Source organism: Rutidosis leptorrhynchoides, chromosome 9, assembly GCF_046630445.1.
Source record: "Rutidosis leptorrhynchoides isolate AG116_Rl617_1_P2 chromosome 9, CSIRO_AGI_Rlap_v1, whole genome shotgun sequence".
NCBI classification, from domain to species: Eukaryota; Viridiplantae; Streptophyta; class Magnoliopsida; order Asterales; family Asteraceae; genus Rutidosis; species Rutidosis leptorrhynchoides.
This window is the reverse complement of record NC_092341.1, coordinates 291,844,368-291,867,550: the sequence shown is the minus strand read 5'-3', so window position 1 is coordinate 291,867,550 and position 23,183 is coordinate 291,844,368. Positions and strand designations below refer to the sequence as shown.

Below are 23,183 nucleotides of genomic sequence, written 5' to 3'. Positions count from 1 at the left end.
TCCGGTTTAGTTTGAATGAAATGTTAATTTTGAGTTTTATCATCAGTCATATTATATTATATTTATATTTATATTATTATATTATAGGAGTTTGATAAGTCCTATAACGAGCAACATCTTCATTTTGTGTTTTTGAGACATGCATCTACGAAGAAAGTTTTTTTTTTTATTCTTTTTTCTCGAACTTCGTGACAAACCTGGCCGATCTTTAATAGATACTCGGTATTATGTAATGTATAATACAACTAGAATTTAAGTAAAAATTTGAGAAAATGTGGTTTGGAGTTTCCTAGTTTTAACAAGTAGGATTGTACGAGTGATGATATAATCTTCTTATATGTAAAAAGTTATAATTGTATATTTATATTATCCTTTTTTAACATATTGAATTTCAATCTTTACATGAGTTTATAATTTTGAATTATAACCAATGATTTTAATTAGCATGTCATAAGTGTCTTTAACTTTAACTTTTAAATGGGTTTATATAACCTTAAATTTGAACAGCAACCATTGATTTAAATCATAATGTACGATTTCTTGTTGTACCAATTTTTTTTTTTAAAGGCGAAAGATGAATTTTATTAATAACCGATTACTTCATCAAAACAATGAATGTAACCGTATTGAAATACAAGAAACTAAAAAGCATTACAAATAAATTGAAACAGTGCTACATGCAAAGAAGGAACGGATTTTGTTCCCAAACATAGAATTGTAAACCGTGAACCAATTTTATATTTCGAACAACATTCAACCGGTTTGGGATAGTTCCATTGAAAACGAGATCGTTCCTTGAAGTCCAAATAGCCCAAATGGTAGCGGGGCCAATCATTTTCCAAAATCTTGAAGCTTTAATACACATACCGTAGTACCAATCAAAGAAAAAGTCGACAACGGTTCTTGGAATGACCCAACGGATATTCCACCAATGAAAAAGATCCGACCAAATTCTAAATGACCAATTGCAATGAAGTAACAAGTGATCAAAGAATTCATCAACTAACGAACAGAAAACACATAAATTAGAAACATGAGAGGGAAGAATGTGTCTTCTTGCGAGGACATCCTTAACCGGTATGCTATTTTTGATAGCAAGCCAATGGAAAACCATGATCTTTGACGGGATACAATTACCCCACACTACTTTCGGCCACGCATGGGGGACTGGACTGCTTGATTGTACCATAAGCCGAATAGCATCAGCGACTAAGAAGCTGTCGGATGAACCTGCTGTCCAGGACAGCTGATCCGCAACCAAATCAGAAAGCTTGTATCGAGATAAAATAACGTTAAGTTGATGAGCTTTAAATCTATCAGAATCGGACAAAGGGAGCTTAAGGTGTAGATTCCAACCCAATTGGTAACTTCCAATCTCTAAAGGAAATCTAAACTTTTTCACACAGCTTGTTTTTTGCTCACAAATAAAAAACAAAGATGGGAAATCATCCTTCAATATACGCCCTCCAACCCAAGAATCAAACCAAAATAGGATACTAGCCCCATTACCAACTTTCCATTTCCACACGTTTGGACCAACAATAATTTGGGCGGATTCTGTGACAACCCGGAAATTTTTGACCAAATTTAAACTTTATCTTTAAATGATTTAACGTTTCTGGCACGATAAGCAAAGTCTGTAAAACCGAATCTCAAAATTTTTGAACTATTCAAGTACCCTTCGGTTGTTCTCAACGATTCGCGAACCATTATATGTAAATAGATACATATATATACTATAACTTGAAAACGTAACAAAGTTTTAATTGTTTAATACCGTACATTAAACTTATTGGTTTAAATATTTATTTGAATATATATGATAAGTTGGAATATTAATTGTATGAATAACTTGCGACATATATTTAAAACGTGTTTATGAATGTTGAAAATATATATTAACTTGGTCATAAAACGATTTGTTTTATATATATATATCAACAAATAGCGAGGCAATGATTTATAGAAGTAAATGACCAAAATACTCGAAAGTTTATGATATACTTTGAGTGGTATAGTTTAGGGATAATTTAAGGCTATATTTTGACAAAGGTACGAGTCACAAAACGTAAAATACAAGTTTTCTCAGCGTACGAAAGGACATTTGAAAAACCAGAACCGGGACATAAGTCGAGTGATGACGTACGACTTATTAGAAAAAAAAATTACAAGTCAACTATGCATGTGAATTTAATATAATATATAATTAATTATATAAATTAAATATATTATATATATAATATAAAATTATGTCGACAAACAAGAAGTTAAAAATTTGTGAGCTGTCCCAGGGTGCCATGCGATCGCATGGCCTTGAAGCACAAATCCCATGCGATCGCATGGGGTACTTTTTCAGGAAAGGTTCTATAAATTGCGCGATTTTTGGCTCAGCTAAATCTATCTCTCTTTCTCTAGAATTATTACTCCGTAATATTTATTTAATTTATTATTATTATTATTATTATTATTATTATTATTATTATTATTATTATTATTATTATTATTATTATTATTATTATTAAGATTAATACTATTATTAATCTTATTATTATTAGTATTATTAATTATGTATTATACATAAAATACTACGACGAGGTCATGAGTGGGTTACTTTCAAAATGGGTTTTCAAGCGAGATAGAGCTAAGGAAATTATGGACACAAGTACATACTAAATTCTATACTGAGTTTGAACCGAAAATCCCTTAGCTTTGGTAACTAGTAACTGCCGGTTATAAGAACTGGTGGCCGAGAGTAGTAGTATATGGATCCATGGGGCTTGACATCCCCGTCTGTTCCTGGTATAGAAACCCTAGCCTGAACTATAAAACAGACGTATGCTATTTGAGTTTAGCACACGTTGGTTTGCGTGTATTGTACATGTTGGTTGCATGTATGTTAAAACAGGGGTACTTATTATATAGACGTTAAAGTTTAGTTACCAGGGTGCTCAATCTTGTAGAATATTTTGATAAACGTTTCTAGATGAAACAACTGAAATCTTGTGATCCACTTTTATATACAGATTATGCGAAACATTAAAACTATGAACTCACCAACCTTTGTGTTGACACTTGTTAGCATGTTTATTCTCAGGTTCCCTAGAAGTCTTTCGCTGTTTGCTTATATGTTAGACAAGCTATGTGCATGGAGTCTTACATGGCATATTTTTCAAGGAAATGTTGCATTCACCAAATCATCACCATGTATCTTATTTTGACTGCATTGTCAACGGAAGTACTGTTGTAAACTATTATTTATGGTGATTGTCTATATGTAGAAATCATCAGATATCAAAAACCTTTGATTTAAATATTCATTTATGGTGTGCCTTTTCAAAAGAATGCAATTTTTACAAAACGTATCATATAGAGGTCAAATACCTCGCAATGAAATCGATGAATGACGTGTTCGTCCATATGGATTTGGAGCGATCGTCACAGTTGGTATCAGAGCGTTGGTCCTAGTGAACCAGGTCTTGCATAAGTGTGTCTAACTGATAGTTGTTAGGATGCATTCGTAAGTCTGGACTTCGACTGTGTCTGCATGTCAAAAAGTTTTGCTTATCATTTCTTGTCGGAAATTACATGCTTATCATTCTTAAGTCTAGACACGTTTTCCTGCATTTATTGCATAAATAGTGTATAGACAAAAATTCATATCTTAGCGTATCTGTTACTGTAAACTTTTCCTGACATCTTCCGAAAATTCCTCCGTGATTTATGGAATTTTGGTATTATATATACATATGTAAATTATGTATTGAAGAGTACCAATCTAAATTCTATAATCTATTTCATATCAAAAATCATCTCTCTAATTATACAAGATGGATCCCGTATCTAGTTCAAATTCCTTAAACTCCGACAGCTATTCTGATATGGATATTCAACTGAATTCCGAAGACAGTGTAACCGGAATGGATCAACCAATTAGCCATCATCTATTCTGGATGAATTGGGGATGGGTTCGTAGCCTACTTAATTATTGGAGTCAAGAAGAAGGCGATCCCTTCCATCCACCACATTGCCCTCTTGGCGAAGAACCTGAAGCACTTACCGGCGAACCTGTTCGTATTACCATTTTCTCTCTCATCTCCAGAATATCTCGTCATGATCATATACTCTCTCAAATTCTGGATCTTATTCATCCGCTCGTCCAAACCGCCAATCATCCCGGTGTAGTAGAAGAAGTCAACGAGCTTCGCGCTCGGGTAGTGGCTTTGGAAAATATGGTGCAAAGGTTACAAGCACCAGCAGAATCACCGGCATCAATAGTACCACCGACAACAACACCAACAGTACCATTACCACCACCAACAACATCCGCACCGCAAGCCTCAACATCACAATATGTACCTTGAACATCAACGTCATACGCATCGTAGTTACCAAGAAATACCAGCAACAATAACCGATGAAGTATTAACTCATTTCCCCTGAAGAAATTTTATGTATATTTAATATATATGAATTTTGAAATCAAAATAAATCTTTTCATACTAAGATATTACGTGTGAATCTTAACCGGTAGGTACTACTCGGTTAGTTCATATTACTAATATGCAATGATGTACATCCTTCCTTAACAACTTAACCATTATTAACTACAATCTCTGTTTCAACTTAATGAATTCTATTTCATAATAAACCAAGTGTATTATTCAATTACATAATTGATTTTACATTTTCATTTTTGATGTACTCGAAACTTTCCAGAAAACATCATCTGTGCCTTGTAAGGTTCACAAAGATTCCACAAGCATCAACATCCTTCACCGAGAAATAAGAATAAATAATGAAGTATCGATTACATTAGCGAAATACTCCGCAAAGATTATGTAATCTTTAATGTTTTAGAGTTTAATCATTTCTAAGTCAAGCCGAAAATCAAATGAGCTTAATATGATATTAACTCATTAAATCTATATTAGATCTGAAGAAAATGTACATACATATATTTTCATAAAGACGGTAATAAAAATTCTTTTATACAAAGTGTGACGCCAGCAAATTTTTTTTTTTTTAAATCACAGCGAAAATCTTAATTCACATAAATACTCTTAGTTAATTACAAACATGATTATCACAAATCATTAGCTAGTTACTTATTACAAACCACCGGTGTTACGTTAAACAACTAGTTGAAATGTCCCGTTCTTATTGATTAAAAACGTTCCATATTAATTGATTTTGTTGCGAGGTTTTGACCTCTATATGAGACGTTTTTCAAAGACTGCATTCATTTTAAAACAAACCATAACCTTTATTTCATCAATAAATGTTTAAAAAGCTTTACGTAGATTATCAAATAATGATAATCTAAAATATCCTGTTTACACACGACTATTACATAATGGTTTACAATACAAATATGTTACAACGAAATAAGTTTCTTGAATGCAGTTTTTACACAATATCATACAAGCATGGACTCCAAATCTTGTCCTTATTTAAGTATGTGACAGCGGAAGCTCTTAATAATCACCTGAGAATAAACATGCTTAAAACGTCAACAAAAATGTTGGTGAGTTATAGGTTTAACCTATATATATCAAATCGTAATAATAGACCACAAGATTTCATATTTTAATATACATCCCATACATAGAGATAAAAATCATTCATATGGTGAACACCTGGTAACCGACAATAACAAGATGCATTTTTAAGAATATCCCCATCATTCCGGGACACCCTTTGGATATGATATAAATTTCGAAGTACTAAAGCATCCGGTACTTTGGATGGGGTTTGTTAGGCCTAATTGATCTATCTTTAGGATTCGCGTCAATTAGGGTGTCTGTTCCCTAATTCTTAGATTACCAGACTTAATAAAAAGGGGCATATTCGATTTCGATAATTCAACCATAGAATGTAGTTTCACGTACTTGTGTCTATTTTGTAAATCATTTATAAAACCTGCATGTATTCTCATCCCAAAAATATTAGATTTTAAAAGTGGGACTATAACTCACTTTCACAGATTTTTACTTCGTTGGGAAGTAAGACTTGGCCACTGGTTGATTCACGAACCTATAACAATATATACATATATATCAAAGTATGTTCAAAATATATTTACAATACTTTTAATACATTTTGATGTTTTAAGTTTATTAAGCCAGCTGTCCTCGTTAGTAACCTACAACTAGTTGTCCACAGTTAGATGTACAGAAATAAATCGATAAATATTATTTTGAATCAATCCACGACCCAGTGTATACGTATCTCAGTATTGATCACAACTCAAACTATATATATATTTTGGAATCAACCTCAACCCTGTATAGCTAACTCCAACATTCACATAGAGTGTCTATGGTTATTCCGCAATATATACATAGATGGGTCGACATGATAGGTCGAAACATTGTATACGTGTCTATGGTATCTCAAGATTACATAATATACAATATAAGTTGATTAGGTTATGGTTGGAATAGATTTATTACTAACTTTCACGTAGGTAAAATGAGTAGTTTTTATCAATCTTGTTTTACTCGCCATTTCTTCGTTTCTAATCCATTTGAGTGATTCCAGTGGCCACGATTTCGTATTGAACTTAAATTTATGAATATAAATAGAAAAATTATAAGTTTATAGTCGGAAATAAAAGTTACAAGTCGTTTTTGAAAGAGGTAGTCATTTCTGTCGAAAGAACGACATCTTGATGACCATTTTGAAAAACATACTTTCACTTTGAGTTTAACCATGATTTTTGGATATAGTTTCATGTTCATAAGAAAAATCATTTTTCCAGAAGTATAGCTTTTAAATCAAAGTTCTTCTTAGCTTTTAATTATCCCAACCAAAACAGCCCCCGGTTTTACTACGACGGCGTATATCCAGTTTTATGGTGTTTATCGTGTTTCCTGGTTTTAAATCATTAAGTTAGCATATCATATAGATATAGAAAATGTGTTTAGTTGATTTTAAAAGTCTAGTTAGAAGGATTAACTTTATTTGCGAACAAGTTTAGAATTAACTAAACTATGTTCTAGTGATTACAAGTTTATAACGTTGAATAAGACAGCTTTTTATGTATGAATCGAATGACGTTATGAACATCATTACTACCTCAAGTTCCTTGGATAAACCTAATGGAAATGAGAAAAATGGATCTAGCTTCAAAGGATCCTTGGATGGCTTGAAAGTTCTTGAAGCAGAATCATGACACGAAAACAATTTCAAGTAAGATTTCCACTCGAAATAAGATTGTTATAGTTATTGAAATTGAATTAAAGTTTTAATATGATTATTACCTTGTATTAGAAATATAACCTACTGTAAGTAACAAAGGTTTCTTGATCTTGGATGATTACTTGGAATGGATTTAGAAAACTTGGAAGTAAAATTGCAATCTTGGAAGTATTCTTGATTTTATGAAACTAGAACTTTTGGAATTTATGAAGAACACTTAGAACTTGAAGATAGAACTTGAGAGAGATCAATTAGATGAAGAAAATTGAAAAATGAAAGTGTTTGTAGGTGTTTTTGGTCGTTGGTGTATGGATTAGATATAAAGGATATGTAATTTTGTTTTCATGTAAATAAGTCATGAATGATTACTCATATTTTTGTAATTTTATGAGATATTTCTTGCTAGTTGCCAAATGATGGTTCCCAAATGTGTTAGGTGACTCAAATGGGCTGCTAAGAGCTAATCATTGGAGTGTATATATCAATAGTACATACATCTAAAAGCTGTGTATTGTACGAGTACGAATACGGGTACATACGAGTAGAATTGTTGATGAAACTGAACGAGGATGTAATTGTAAGCATTTTTGTTAAGTAGAAGTATTTTGATAAGTGTCTTGAAGTATTTCAAAAGTGTATGAATACATATTAAAACACTACATGTATATACATTTTAACTGCGTCGTTAAGTCATCGTTAGTCGTTACATGTAAGTGTTGTTTTGAAACCTTTAGGTTAACGATCTTGTTAAATGTTGTTAACCCAATGTTTATAATATCAAATGAGATTTTAAATTATTATATTATCATGATAATATGATGTATGAATATCTCTTAATATGATATATATACATTAAATGTCGTTACAACGATAATCGTAACATATATGTCTCGTTTCAAAATCATTAAGTTAGTAGTCTTGCTTTTACATATGTAGTTCATTGTTAATATACTTAATGATATGTTTACTTATCATAATATCATGTTAACTATATATATATCCATATATATGTCATCATATAGTTTTTACAAGTTTTAACGTTCGTGAATCACCGGTCAACTTGGGTGGTCAATTGTCTATATGAAACCTATTTCAATTAATCAAGTCTTAACAAGTTTGATTGCTTAACATGTTGGAAACACTTAATCATGTAAATAACAATTTCATTTAATATATATATAAACATGGAAAAGTTCGGGTCACTACAGTACCTACCCGTTAAATAAATTTCGTCCCGAAATTTTAAGCGATTGGAGGTGTTGGCTCATCTTCTGGAAATAAGTGCGGGTACTTCTTCTTCATCTGATCTTCTCATTCCAAGGTGAACTCGGGTCCTCTACGAGCATTCCATCGAACCTTAACAATCGGTATCTTGTTTTGTTTAAGTCTCTCAACCTCACGATCCATTATTTCAACGGGTTCTTCAATGAATTGAAGTTTTTCATTGATTTGGATTTTGTCCAACGGAATAGTGAGATCTTCTTTAGAAAAACATTTCTTCAAATTTGAAACGTGGAAAGTGTTATGTACAGCCACGAGTTGTTGAGGTAACTCAAGTCGGTAAGCTACTGGTCCGACACGATCAATAATCTTGAATGGTCCAATATACCTTGGATTTAATTTACCTCGTTTACCAAATCGAACAACGCCTTTCCAAGGTGCAACCTTAAGCATGACCATCTCTCCAATTTCAAATTCTATATCTTTTCTTTTAATGTCGGCGTAGCTCTTTTGTCAACTTTGGGCGGTTTTCAACCGTTGTTGAATTTGGATGATCTTCTCGGTAGTTTCTTGTATTATCTCTGGACCCGTAATCTGTCTATCCCCCACTTCACTCCAACAAATTGGAGACCTGCAATTTCTACCATAAAGTGCTTCAAATGGCGTCATCTCAATACTTGAATGATAGCTGTTGATGTAGGAAAATTCTGCTAACGGTAGATGTCGATCCCAACTGTTTCCGAAATTAATAACACATGCTCGTAGCATGTCTTCAAGCGTTTGTATCGTCCTTTCGCTCTGCCCATCAGTTTGTGGATGATATGCAGTACTCATGTCTAGACGAGTTCCTAATGCTTGCTGTAATGTCTGCCAGAATCTTGAAATAAATCTGCCATCCCTATCAGAGATAATAGAGATTGGTATTCCATGTCTGGAGATGACTTCCTTCAAATACAGTCGTGCTAACTTCTCCATCTTGTCATCTTCTCTTATTGGCAGGAAGTGTGCTGATTTGGTGAGACGATCAATTATTACCCAAATAGTATCAAAACCACTTGCAGTCCTTGGCAATTTAGTGATGAAATTCATGGTAATGTTTTCCCATTTCCATTCTGGGATTTCGGGTTGTTGAAGTAGACCTGATGGTTTCTGATGCTCAGCTTTGACCTTAGAACACGTCAAACATTCCCCTACGTATTTAGCAACATCGGCTTTCATACCCGGCCACCAAAAATGTTTCTTGAGATCCTTGCACATCTTCCCCGTTCCAAGATGTATTGAGTATCTGGTTTTATGAGCTTCTCTAAGTACCATTTCTCTCATATCTCCAAATTTTGGTACCCAAATCCTTTCAGCCCTGTACCGGGTTCCGTCTTCCCGAATATTAAGATGCTTCTCCGATCCTTTGGGTATTTCATCCTTTAAATTTCCCTCTTTTAAAACTCCTTGTTGCGCCTCCTTTATTTGAGTAGTAAGGTTATTGTGAATCATTATATTCATAGGTTTTACTCGAATGGGTTCTCTGTCCTTCCTGCTCAAGGCGTCGGCTACCACATTTGCCTTCCCCGAGTGGTAACGAATCTCAAAGTCGTAATCATTCAACAATTCAATCCACCTACGCTGCCTCATATTCAGTTGTTTCTGATTAAATATGTGTTGAAGACTTTTGTGGTTGGTATATATAATACTTTTGACCCCATATAAGTAGTGCCTCCAAGTCTTTAATGCAAACACAACCGCGCCTAATTCCAAATCATGCGTCGTATAATTTTGTTCGTGAATCTTCAATTGTCTAGACGCATAAGCAATCACCTTCGTTCATTGCATTAATACACAACCGAGACCTTGCTTTGATGCGTCACAATAAATGACAAAATCATCATTCCCTTCAGGCAATGACAATATAGGTGCCGTAGTTAGCTTTTTCTTCAATAACTGAAACGCTTTCTCTTGTTCATCCTTCCATTCAAATTTCTTCCCTTTATGCGTTAATGCAGTCAAGGGTTTTGCTATTCTGGAAAAGTCTTGGATGAACCTTCTGTAGTAACCAGCTAGTCCTAAAAACTGGCGTATGTGTTTCGGAGTTTTCGGGGTTTCCCACTTTTCAACAGTTTCTATCTTTGCCGGATCCACCTTAATACCTTCTTTGTTCACTATGTGACCGAGGAATTGAACTTCTTCCAACCAAAATGCACACTTTGAAAATTTAGCGTACAATTCTTCCTTCCTCAATACTTCTAACACCTTTCTCAAATGTTCACCGTGTTCTTGGTCATTCTTTGAGTAAATAAGTATGTCATCAATGAAAACAATGACAAACTTGTCAAGGTATGGTCCACACACTCGGTTCATAAGGTCCATGAACACAGCTGGTGCATTAGTTAAACCAAACGGCATGACCATAAACTCGTAATGACCGTAACGTGTTCTGAAAGCAGTCTTTGGAATATCATCTTCTTTCACCCGCATTTGATGATACCCGGAACGTAAGTCAATCTTTGAATAAACAGACGAGCCTTGTAGTTGATCAAATAAGTCGTCGATTCTCGGTAGTGGGTAGCGGTTCTTGATGGTAAGTTTGTTCAACTCTCGGTAGTCGATACACAACCTGAATGTACCATCTTTCTTCTTGACAAACAAAACAGGAGCTCCCTACGGTGATGTGCTTGGTCGAATGAAACCACGCTCTAAAAGTTCTTGTAATTGGCTTTGCAGTTCTTTCATCTCGCTGGGTGCGAGTCTGTAAGGAGCACGAGCTATTGGTGCAGCTCCTGGTACAAGATCTATTTGAAATTCAATGGATCGATGTGGGGGTAATCCCGGTAATTCTTTCGGAAATACATCGAGAAATTCTTTTGTGATGGGAACATCATTGATGCTCTTTTCTTCAGTTTGTACTTTCTCGACGTGTGCTAGAACAGCATAGCAACCTTTTCTTATTAGTTTTTGTGCCTTCAAATTACTAATAAGATGTAGCTTCGTGTTGCCCTTTTCTCCGTACACCATTAAGGGTTTTCCTTTTTCTCGTATAATGCGAATTGCATTTTTGTAACAAACGATCTCTGCTTTCACTTCTTTCAACCAGTCCATACCGATTATCACATCAAAACTCCCTAACTCTACTGGCATCAAGTCAATCTTAAATGTTTCGCTAACCAGTTTAATTTCTCGATTCCGACATATATTATCTGCTGAAATTAATTTACCATTTGCTAATTCGAGTAAAAATTTACTATCCAAAGGCGTCAATGGACAACTTAATTTAGCACAAAAATCTCTACTCATATAGCTTCTATCCGCACCCGAATCAAATAAAACGTAAGCAGATTTATTGTCAATAAGAAACGTACCCGTAACAAGCTCCGGGTCTTCCTGTGCCTCTGCCGCATTAATATTGAAAACTCTTTCGCGGCCTTGTCCATTCGTGTTCTCCTGGTTCGGGCAATTTCTAATAATGTGGCCCGATTTTCCACATTTATAACAAACTACATTGGCATAACTTGCTCCGACACTACTTGCTCCGCCATTACTCGTTCCGACACCATTTGTTCCTTTCGTTCTGTTAACCCCTGGTCCGTAGACCTCACACTTCGCCGCGCTATGACCATTTCTTTTACACTTGTTGCAAAATTTGGTGCAGAACCCCGAGTGATACTTTTCATACCTTTGGCATAGCTGCTTCTGATTGTTGTTGTTGTTGTAGTTATTATTGTTGTTAAGATGATTGTTGTAGTTGCTATTGTTGTTGTTGTTGTTGTTGGGCCGTTTGTTGTAGTTGCGATTGATGTTGCGATTGTTAGGATAGTTGTTGCGATTATTGTTGTAATTGCTGTTGTTGTTGTATTGGTGATTCTTATCACCGTTTTCCTCCCACTTTCTTTTGACTTGCTTTACATTGGCCTCTTCAGCAGTCTGTTCTTTAATTCTTTCTTCAATCTGGTTCACTAGTTTGTGAGCCATTCTACATGCCTGTTGTATGGAGGCGGGCTCGTGTGAACTTATATCTTCTTGTATTCTTTCCGGTAATCCTTTCACAAACGCGTTGATCTTCTCTTCCTCATCTTCGAACGCTCCCGGACACAATAGGCATAATTCTGTGAATCGTCTTTCGTACGTGGTAATATCAAATCCTTGGGTTCGTAACCTTCTAAGTTCTGTCTTGAGCTTATTGACCTCGGTTCTGGGATGGTACTTCTCGTTCATCAAGTGCTTGAATGCTGACCACGGTAGTGCGTAAGCATCATCTTGTCCCACTTGCTCTAGATAGGTATTCCACCATGTTAACGCAGAACCTGTGAAGGTATGCGTAGCGTACTTCACTTTGTCCTCTTCAGTACACTTACTTATGGCAAACACCGATTCGACCTTCTCGGTCCACCATTTCAATCCGATCGGTCCTTCGGTTCCATCAAATTCCAAAGGTTTGCAGGCAGTGAATTCTTTGTAGGTGCATCCTACACGATTTCCTGTATTGCTAGATCCATGGTTATTGTTGGTATGTAGCGCGGCCTGTACTGCGGCTATGTTTGAAGCAAGAAAGGCACAAAATTCCTCTTCACTCATATTCAAGGTGTGTCGAGTAGTCGGTGCCATTTCCTTCAAAATAGTCAAATGAAACGAGTTAATCATATAGAATATCAAGAGTAGTCAATAGTATTTTGTAGCATAATATGAACTTATTTATAAAAGCTCTTTCTTCATATTAGCATTTTATACTCTTTAATTCGGGTAGTACCTACCCGTTAAGTTCATACTTAGTAGCTAAAATACCATTTCAACTACTACAATTCTATATGAAAAACTAATCACAAAAAAATATATATCATATTCAAACCTTTATACAATAACTTGCAAACTTACAATACCGCTATTTTACATATAGCATGAAATATAGCACATAAAACTTTGATACAAAGTAGTTGCGAAGATAATTCTAGTTAATAAATAAGGCGTTCAGCAAAGGTAACAAAGACACGTAATTCATACGTCCAGAAACAAGTCATGCATTCTGGTTTTACTAATACCACTTCCCATCCTTGGTCTTGTGGAACGTAACCGTTGTGACCGATAGTATGACAACGTGTTGTAACGTCGTCAACAGGACGAAGGTTACGTAATGACCAACAGTCTAGTAATAACCTAAAAACCTCATTTCTTACCCCAATTACCGACTCCGTCACTTGTGGGAACATTTTGTTTAATAGTTGTAGCCCGATGTTCTTTTTCTCACTTTGGTGAGAAGCGAACATTACTAACCCGTAAGCATAACATGCTTCTTTATGTTGCATGTTAGCCGCTTTTTCTAAATCATGAAGTCTTATATTCGGATACATTGAGTCAAAATAATTTCTTAACCCGTTGCGTAAAATAGCATTTGGGTTCCCCGCAATATATGCGTCAAAGTAAACACATCGTAACTTATGGGTTTCCCAATGTGATATCTCCCATCTTTCAAACGAAAGCCTTTTATAAACCAAGGCATTCTTGGAACGTTCTTCGAATGTCTTACAAACTGATTTTGCCATAAATAGTTGTGCCGAGGAATTCTGACCGACTCTAGACAAGATTTCATCAATCATGTCTCCGGGTAAGTCTTCTAAAATATTGGGTTGTCTATCCATTTTGTGTTTTTATACTGTAAAATAGACAAGAGTTAGATTCATAAAAGATACTTATTAATACAAGCAATTTTTACATATATCGTAAAGCATAAGCACACTATATTACATATATTACACCGCACAAATACAACTATCTTATTCCGACTCACTCGTTTCTTCTTTTTCGAACTTAGTTCTTTTTGCTAAGTTTTTAGGGATATATGATGTTTCCCTAATACGAGCCGTCTTTTTCCACATTGTTCTAGAAAAACCTGGTGGTTTAGAGGTTCCCGGGTTATTGTTACAACTTAAGAAATACGGGTGTTGACGATACATATAAAGTTCATCGGGGTTGGAATCAGATTTCTCTATTTTTATGCCCTTTCCCTTATTGTTCTCTTTTGTCTTTTTAAATTCAGTTGGGGTAATTTCTATAACATCATCGGAATTTTCGTCGGGATCCGATTCATGGGAGAATTGGTAATCCTCCCAATATTTTGCTTCCTTGGCGGAAACACCGTTGACCATAATTAACCTTGGTCGGTTGGTTGAGGATTTTCTTTTACTTAACCGTTTTATTATTTCCCCCACCGGTTCTATTTCTTATTCAGGTTCCTCCTCCTCCGGTTCTGATTCTTCTTTCGGTTCCGATTCTTCTTCCGGTTCCTCTTCGGGAACTTGTGAATCAGTCCACGAATCATTCCAAATTACATTTGACTCTTCATTATTATTAGGTGAGTCAATGGGACTTGTATTAGAGGTAGACATCTATCACATAATATCAAACACGTTAAGAGATTAATATATCACATAATATTCACATGTTAAAAATATATAGTTTTCAACAAAATTTGTTAAGCAATCATTTTTCAAGTAAACACGGTCGAAGTCCAGACTCACTAATGCATCCTAACAAACTCGATAAGAAACACTAATGCAAAATTCTGGTTCTCTAAGACCAACGCTCGGATACCAACTGAAATGTCCCGTTCTTATTGATTAAAAACGTTCCATATTAATTGATTTCGTTGCGAGGTTTTGACCTCTATATGAGACGTTTTTCAAAGACTGCATTCATTTTAAAACTAACCATAACCTTTATTTCATCAATAAAGGTTTAAAAAGCTTTACGTAGATTATCAAATAATGATAATCTAAAATATCCTGTTTACACACGACTATTACATAATGGTTTACAATACAAATATGTTACAACGAAATAAGTTTCTTGAATGCAGTTTTTACACAATATCATACAAGCATGGACTCCAAATCTTGTCCTTATTTAAGTATGTGACAGCGGAAGCTCTTAATAATCACCTGAGAATAAACATGCTTAAAACGTCAACAAAAATGTTGGTGAGTTATAGGTTTAACCTATATATATCAAATCGTAACAATAGACCACAAGATTTCATATTTCAATATACATCCCATACATAGAGATAAAAATCATTCATATGGTGAACACCTGGTAACCGACAATAACAAGATGCATTTTTAAGAATATCCCCATCATTCCGGGACACCCTTCGGATATGATATAAATTTCGAAGTACTAAAGCATCCGGTACTTTGGATGAGGTTTGTTAGGCCCAATAGATCTATCTTTAGGATTCGCGTCAATTAGGGTGTATGTTCCCTAATTCTTAGATTACCAGACTTAATAAAAAGGGGCATATTCGATTTCGATAATTCAACCATAGAATGTAGTTTCACGTACTTGTGTCTATTTTGTAAATCATTTATAAAACCTGCATGTATTCTTATCCCAAAAATATTAGATTTTAAAAGTGGGACTATAACTCACTTTCACAGATTTTTACTTCGTCGGGAAGTAAGACTTGGCCACTGGTTGATTCACGAACCTATAACAATATATACATATATATCAAAGTATGTTCAAAATATATTTACAATACTTTTAATACATTTTGATGTTTTAAGTTTATTAAGTCAGCTGTCCTCGTTAGTAACCTACAACTAGTTGTCCACAGTTAGATGTACAGAAATAAATCGATAAATATTATCTTGAATCAATCCACGACCCAGTGTATACGTATCTCAGTATTGATCACAACTCAAACTATATATATATTTTGGAATCAACCTCAACCATGTATAGCTAACTCCAACATTCACATATAGAGTGTCTATGGTTGTTCCGCAATATATATATAGATGGGTCGACATGATAGGTCGAAACATTGTATACGTGTCTATGGTATCTCAAGATTACATAATATACAATATAAGTTGATTAGGTTATGGTTGGAATAGATTTATTACTAACTTTCACGTAGGTAAAATGAGTAGTTTTTATCAATCTTGTTTTACTCGCCATTTCTTCATTTCTAATCCGTTTTAAGTGATTCCAGTGGCCACGATTTCGTATTGAACTTAACTTTATGAATATAAATAGAAAAAGTATAAGTTTATAGTCAGAAATACAAGTTACAAGTCGTTTGTTAAAGAGGTAGTCATTTCCGTCGAAAGAACGACATCTTGATGACCATTTTGAAAAACATATTTTCACTTTGAGTTTAACCATGATTTTTGGATATAGTTTCATGTTCATAAGAAAAATCATTTTTCTAGAAGTATAGCTTTTAAATCAAAGTTCTTCTTAGCTTTTAATTATCCCAACCATAACAGCCACCGGTTTTACTACGACGGCGTATATCCAGTTTTATGGTGTTTATCGTGTTTCCTGGTTTTAAATCATTAAGTTAGCATATCATATAGATATAGAACATGTGTTTAGTTGATTTTAAAAGTCTAGTTAGAAGGATTAACTTTATTTGCGAACAAGTTTAGAATTAACTAAACTATGTTCTAGTGATTACAAGTTTATAACGTTGAATAAGAAAGCTTTTTATGTATGAATCGAATGATGTTATGAACATCATTACTACCTCAAGTTCTTTGGATAAACCTACTGGAAATGAGAAAAATGGATCTAGCTTCAAAGGATCCTTGGATGGCTTGAAAGTTCTTGAAGCAGAATCATGACACGAAAACAATTTCAAGTAAGATTTCCACTCGAAATAAGATTGTTATAGTTATTGAAATTGAATTAAAGTTTTAATATGATTATTACCTTGTATTAGAAAGATAACCTACTGTAAGTAACAAAGGTTTCTTGATCTTGGATGATTACTTGGAATGGATTTAGAAAACTTGGAAGTAAACTTGCAATCTTGGAAGTATTCTTGATTTTATGAAACTAGAACTTTTGGAATTTATGAAGAACACTTAGAACTTGAAGATAGAACTTGAGAGAGATCAATTAGATGAAGAAAATTGAAGAATGAAAGTGTTTGTAGGTGTTTTTGGTCGTTGGTGTATGGATTAGATATAAAGGATATGTAATTTTGTTTTCATGTAAATAAGTCATGAATGATTACTCATATTTTTGTAATTTTATGAGATATTTCTTGCTAGTTGCCAAATGATGGTTCCCACATGTGTTAGGTGACTCACATGGGCTGCTAAGAGCTGATCATTGGAGTGTATATACCAATAGTACATACATCTAAAAGCTGTGTATTGTACGAGTACGAATACGGGTACATACGAGTAGAATTGTTGATGAAACTGAACGAGGATGTAATTGTAACATTTTTGTTAAGTAGAAGTATTTTGATAAGTGTCTTGAAGTCTTTCAAAAGTGTATGAATACATATTAAAACACTACATGTATATACATTTTAACTGCGTCGTTAAGTCATCGTTAGTCGTTACATGTAAGTGTTGTTTTGAAACCTTTAGGTTAACGATCTTGTTAAATGTTGTTAACCCAATGTTTATAATATCAAATAAGATTTTAAATTATTATATTATCATGATAATATGATGTATGAATATCTCTTAATATGATATATATACATTAAATGTCGTTACAACGATAATCGTTACATATATGTCTCGTTTCAAAATCATTAAGTTAGTAGTCTTGCTTTTACATATGTAGTTCATTGTTAATATACTTAATGATATGTTTAATTATCATAATATCATGTTAACTATATATATATATCCATATATATGTCATCATATAGTTTTTACAAGTTTTAACGTTCGTGAATCACCGGTCAACTTGGATGGTCAATTGTCTATATGAAACCTATTTCAATTAATCAAGTCTTAACAAGTTTGATTGCTTAACATGTTGGAAACACTTAATCATGTAAATAACAATTTCATTTAATATATATATAAACATCAGAGTTCGTCTTGTCAAACATATCTTCAGCCCAACTCCCGTCCATACTAGCACTAAAATCCAAAACCTGCAAGGGAGGAGGTGAGGGGTTAGCACAAGGCTAAGTGAATGGAATTATCAAAAGGTCTAGCATACAGTACCAACTTGTACTCCTACAGCAACAACATACAACAACAAGCAACATACAATAACTGGCAATTATGCTCCAACTAGAGGATCGGCAGCTTGTATGGGCACACGACTACTAGTTGATCGGGCTAGAGTCTACCGATAGTCTTTACTACTGAATCCTCAGTATAGTCATCCACACGCAGGTGATGCGTCATTCAGCACTATACTCAACAAACAGTAGCCAACTAGACCCAACCACAACTAGGTTGGCCTCTCTGAGCTGAACCTAACAGATCAAGGTTCCAACTACAACAATAACTACAACTAGTGCACAGACAACCATTCAACTACTACTACTACAACAGGCAACTAATACTACTAAAAGCATAGCAACCTTAACTGCGATCAACTGTACAACATAACTACTAAACATGGCAACTAACAACACTATAAACATAGTAGCGCAACTTGCTACTCTATATTACACCAAGTGATAATCCCACTCACCGATTACCAGCAACTGAAGGTTCTCAGAGATCTAATCTTTCTGAGCCTTCACCTTTTTGTTTATTACCTGTGAATCACCACATAATATCTCAAGTTAGTACTATATCCAAGTATTAATACACGACTTTACATTCTATGGAAATATTCACATAACAGACAAGATTTTCGAGCAAAAGTTCTCGAGCAGTTCGAGTTTTCGAGCGAATTCGAGTTTTTCGAGCAATTCGAGCTTTTTGAGCAATTTCGAGTTTTTCGAGCAATTCGAGCTTTTCGAGCTTTTCGAGCAATTTCGAGTTTTTCGAGCAATTCGAGCTTTTCGAGCAATTTCGAGTTTTTCGAGCAATTCAAGCTTTTCGAGTTTTTCGAGCAATAACATGTTTTCGAGCAACTCGAGTTTTTCGAGCAGTAACATGATTTCGAGCAACTAGAGTTTTTTGAGCAGTAACATGTTTTCGAGCAGAAGGTTCTAGAGCACTGTTTTCGAGCGAGTTTCGAGCACTGTTTTCGAGCGAGTTTCGAGCACTGTTTTCGAGCGAGTTTTCGAGCATCTTCTTCTTCACCATCAGCTTTGCTGATTTGGTGATTTTAAGCCAAAAAAAACTCGATTTCGAGGTTTATAGTCCAAATTCAAGCATAAAGAAACATACTAAACATACATAAACACTTTTCCCAACTATAAACATCAAAATCTAGCATTTACAATCAAGATCTGGGATTAATTCATCCCAAAATACTCACTTTATCATAAACTCAAGTTCTAACACACAATTCATCATTTTTAACAAGTTCTTACTCAATTCACAGCATAATTAGATCATAATAACTATATAGCAACTATTTCTAACATCAATTAAACATAACAAACACAAATCATGAAGATTCAAGCTCATAATTATTAAAAACCCATTTTACACACAAAACCCAATTTCTATAAATTAAAGCACGAATTCAAGCATGCTAACCTGGATAAATGCTTATAAGAATGATATGATTCAGTTCCTAAAGCCTCTTGATTCAATTTCTAGCTTAGATTCAATTAGGGTTTTTGAGATGATGAAAGTTAGGTACGGGTCTAGTTCTTGCACAAATTGGGAAATGAATGGAAGTATCCAGATATTAGTTACTTAAGTGGGTTATAAACCCACACCCCATAACACACGGGTATTTATCAGTTTTCTGATATCTTTCGTACTTCGTTAGGAGGCCCTAACGGAGTCTAAATTCAACAAACGAACCTGTTCTGTGACCCTTGTCACAAACTGGTCTCAACTAAACAACCAAATAATTATAAACATATAATTATTAAAAATCACCAATTACACCATACCCAAGGGTACAATGGTCATTTCAACTAGGCCCAAAATGCGGGTGTTACAAATCTACCCTCCTTAAAAGAGATTCCATCCTCGGAATCGGGTCAACTATGATCAACAAACCCAAAAATTGTTACTCGCACCGCCAAAACACTCGGTTAAATTTATCGATCTTATCCCCGATACCGACAATATCCACCACAATTGCATAGGGAAATGAGATTCTTGATGTCAATACACTCCCAGTACAAAATAAGTTGTCATCATCTTCATCGATCAACGCCCGTTAATCCACTTAAGCCCACAAATTACACGATCAAGTCAAATAATCAGAGTCGCCATTCCGTATCATAAATGTCACGATCTGTCATCCAATTCAAATCTTTATACTATCCATTTTTCCCAATATCCAAAGCTTAGGCAATAGAATTAGTCATCATGCTAAAATCTATACCTATGTCCACGAAATTGTCTCGTAAGTCAACAGGACTTCACAGGTTATTCATCTCATATCCAGTCACATCACAATCCAATATAGAACAGGCCGCCTAAATTTTTTTTTCTTCAGCTTCCCAGAAATTCCGTATGATTTATCACAATATACTTCTGTTGGCCAGGCACAAGCATATTATCCTAAATCATACCTTCATTCTGAGTTGTTCGAAATGGAAAAATTCTACTTGTCTCATTCACTAACTAATGTCCAATCAATCTCCTCAATAAGCATCGGTAATTAATTTAACTACTTTATGACTAATCAATCACAACATCTGTCCAACCATAGTTACTCAAATCTTGTCTATCAATCATCTAAATATAATCTATCAACCAGATCATACATCCAAAAGCATAGGCAATACCATCATAACAATCATACTCATGCCACTATCCAACAACTTCATGTCGTCCAAAAGTCCACTATACAAACATACTCAACGCATCTCTATCCAAGTCACGGTCCTCAATCTCTAAAAGTCAACCTAAGGATCACCCTTACCCCACATAGCACACAAGGGTCGCGACCAGACATACAACACATAACGCAACAAAATAAATCTTTACACTACTATCAAGATCTACTAATCTACCATACATATATATACACCCAATCATATACATGTATATAACTAAATAATACGAGGATTTTGAAGCATACCTGTATTCACATCATATTCAACATCTACATCGGCAACCATCTGATAAGCTCTTGCTGTTGCCGTAGATGGATTCTTTCTTTTCTGCTCAACTGGAGAACCAGAAGATCCACCTACTGATCCCGACTGCGCTCCTGGCCCCGCCCCAGAACCTGATCCTCTTACATATAGACACTGAGCTGACCTATGCCCCACTTGATGACATCTCCAACATACATCCTCTTGGAACGAACACATCCGAATCTCGTGTCCCACAATACCACATCTCAAACATCTTTTGGTTGAATCTGAACAAGGACCACTATGAGATGATCTGCAACTATAACACCAAGAATTCTGACTTGTTGCTGACCCACTATGTTCTGACCCACTTTTCTGTTTCAACTTAACAGACTTCTTTGACCTAGAGTCTGAATGACTCATCACCTGATCTTGTTGTGGCATCTCGTAACCTACTATTCTATTCTTTGCTGCTCTTACGTCATCCTCTACCATCTTAGCCATAACAAACGCTTGCGATAACGTCATAGCCATCCTTGTAGTGACCCGAACTTTTCCATGTTTATATATATTAATTGAGATTGATATTTACATGATTAAATGTTTCCAACATGTTAAGCAATCAAACTTGTTAAGACTTGATTAATTGAAATATGTTTCATATAGACAATTGACCACCCAAGTTGACCGGCGATTCACGAACGTTAAAACTTGTAAAAACGACATGACGATATATATATGGATATACATATGGTTAACATGAGATTATGATAAGTAAGTATCTCCATAAGTATATTAATAATGAGTTATATACATATAAACAAGACTACTAACTTAAGGATTTCGAAATGAGACATATATGTAACGATTATCGTTGTAACGACATTTAAATGTATATATATCATATTAAGATATATTAATATATCATAATATCATGATAATATAATAATTTAACATCTCATTAGATATAATAAACAATGGGTTAACAACATTAATTGAGATCGTTAACTTAAAGGTTTCAAAACAACACTTACATGTAACGACTAACGATGACTTAACGACTCAGTTAAAATGTATATACATGTAGTGTATTTAGATGTATTAAAATACTTTTGGAAGACTTCAAGACATATATCAAAACATTCATACTTAACGAAAATGGTTACAGTTACTTTTCCATTCTTTTCTTTCATCAAGAATTCTAGTCGTATTCTTGCCCGTATTATACACAGCTTCAAAACGTACTTACTATGAGTATATACCAATAGGAACTAGCATGGGATTCCACTCTTGATTATGTCATGTATGACTAATCAATTTTAACTTCTACCATGAGCTAGTCAACTAACTAGAACTCCTTTTAACCCCACTCACCACTCACCAATTACCACTCATCATTCACTCCATTTCACTTCCAATTCTCTTTTTAATTCTCTCTCAACACACACACACTATTATGAAAGTATTTTTCCAGTAGTTAATCATAATCTTCATCAAAAATCACTTCAAGAATCAAGCTATAATCATCATAGGAAGAACACTTCAAGAACACTTCAAAAATCCCTTCAAGTTTACTAATTTACTTCCAAGCTTTCTAATCCATTCCAAGTAATCATCTAAGATCAAGAAACCTTTGTTATATACAGTAGGTTATCTTTCTTATTCAAGGTAATATTCATATTCAAACTTTGATTCAATTTCTATAACTATAAACTATCTTAATTCGAGTAAAAATCTTACTTGAACTTGTTTTTGTGTCATGATCCTACTTCAAGAACTTTCAAGCCATCCAAGATCCTTTGAAGCTAGATCATTTCTTGTCACTTCCAGTAGGTTTACCTACTAAACTTGA

General features: G+C 34.4%; 1 protein-coding gene across 1 annotated transcript; it reads right to left on the bottom strand.

The window, feature by feature from the left end:
* Positions 1–673: 673 nt before the first annotated feature.
* On the bottom strand, positions 674–21,865 carry LOC139868865 (uncharacterized). Its single transcript, XM_071857204.1, has 2 exons — positions 21,758–21,865; positions 674–1,450 (listed from the first exon to the last, which is right to left on the bottom strand). Exons 1-2 carry the CDS (start codon positions 21,863–21,865, stop codon positions 674–676), a joined length of 885 nt encoding a protein of 294 aa, XP_071713305.1.
* Positions 21,866–23,183: the final 1,318 nt, after the last annotated feature.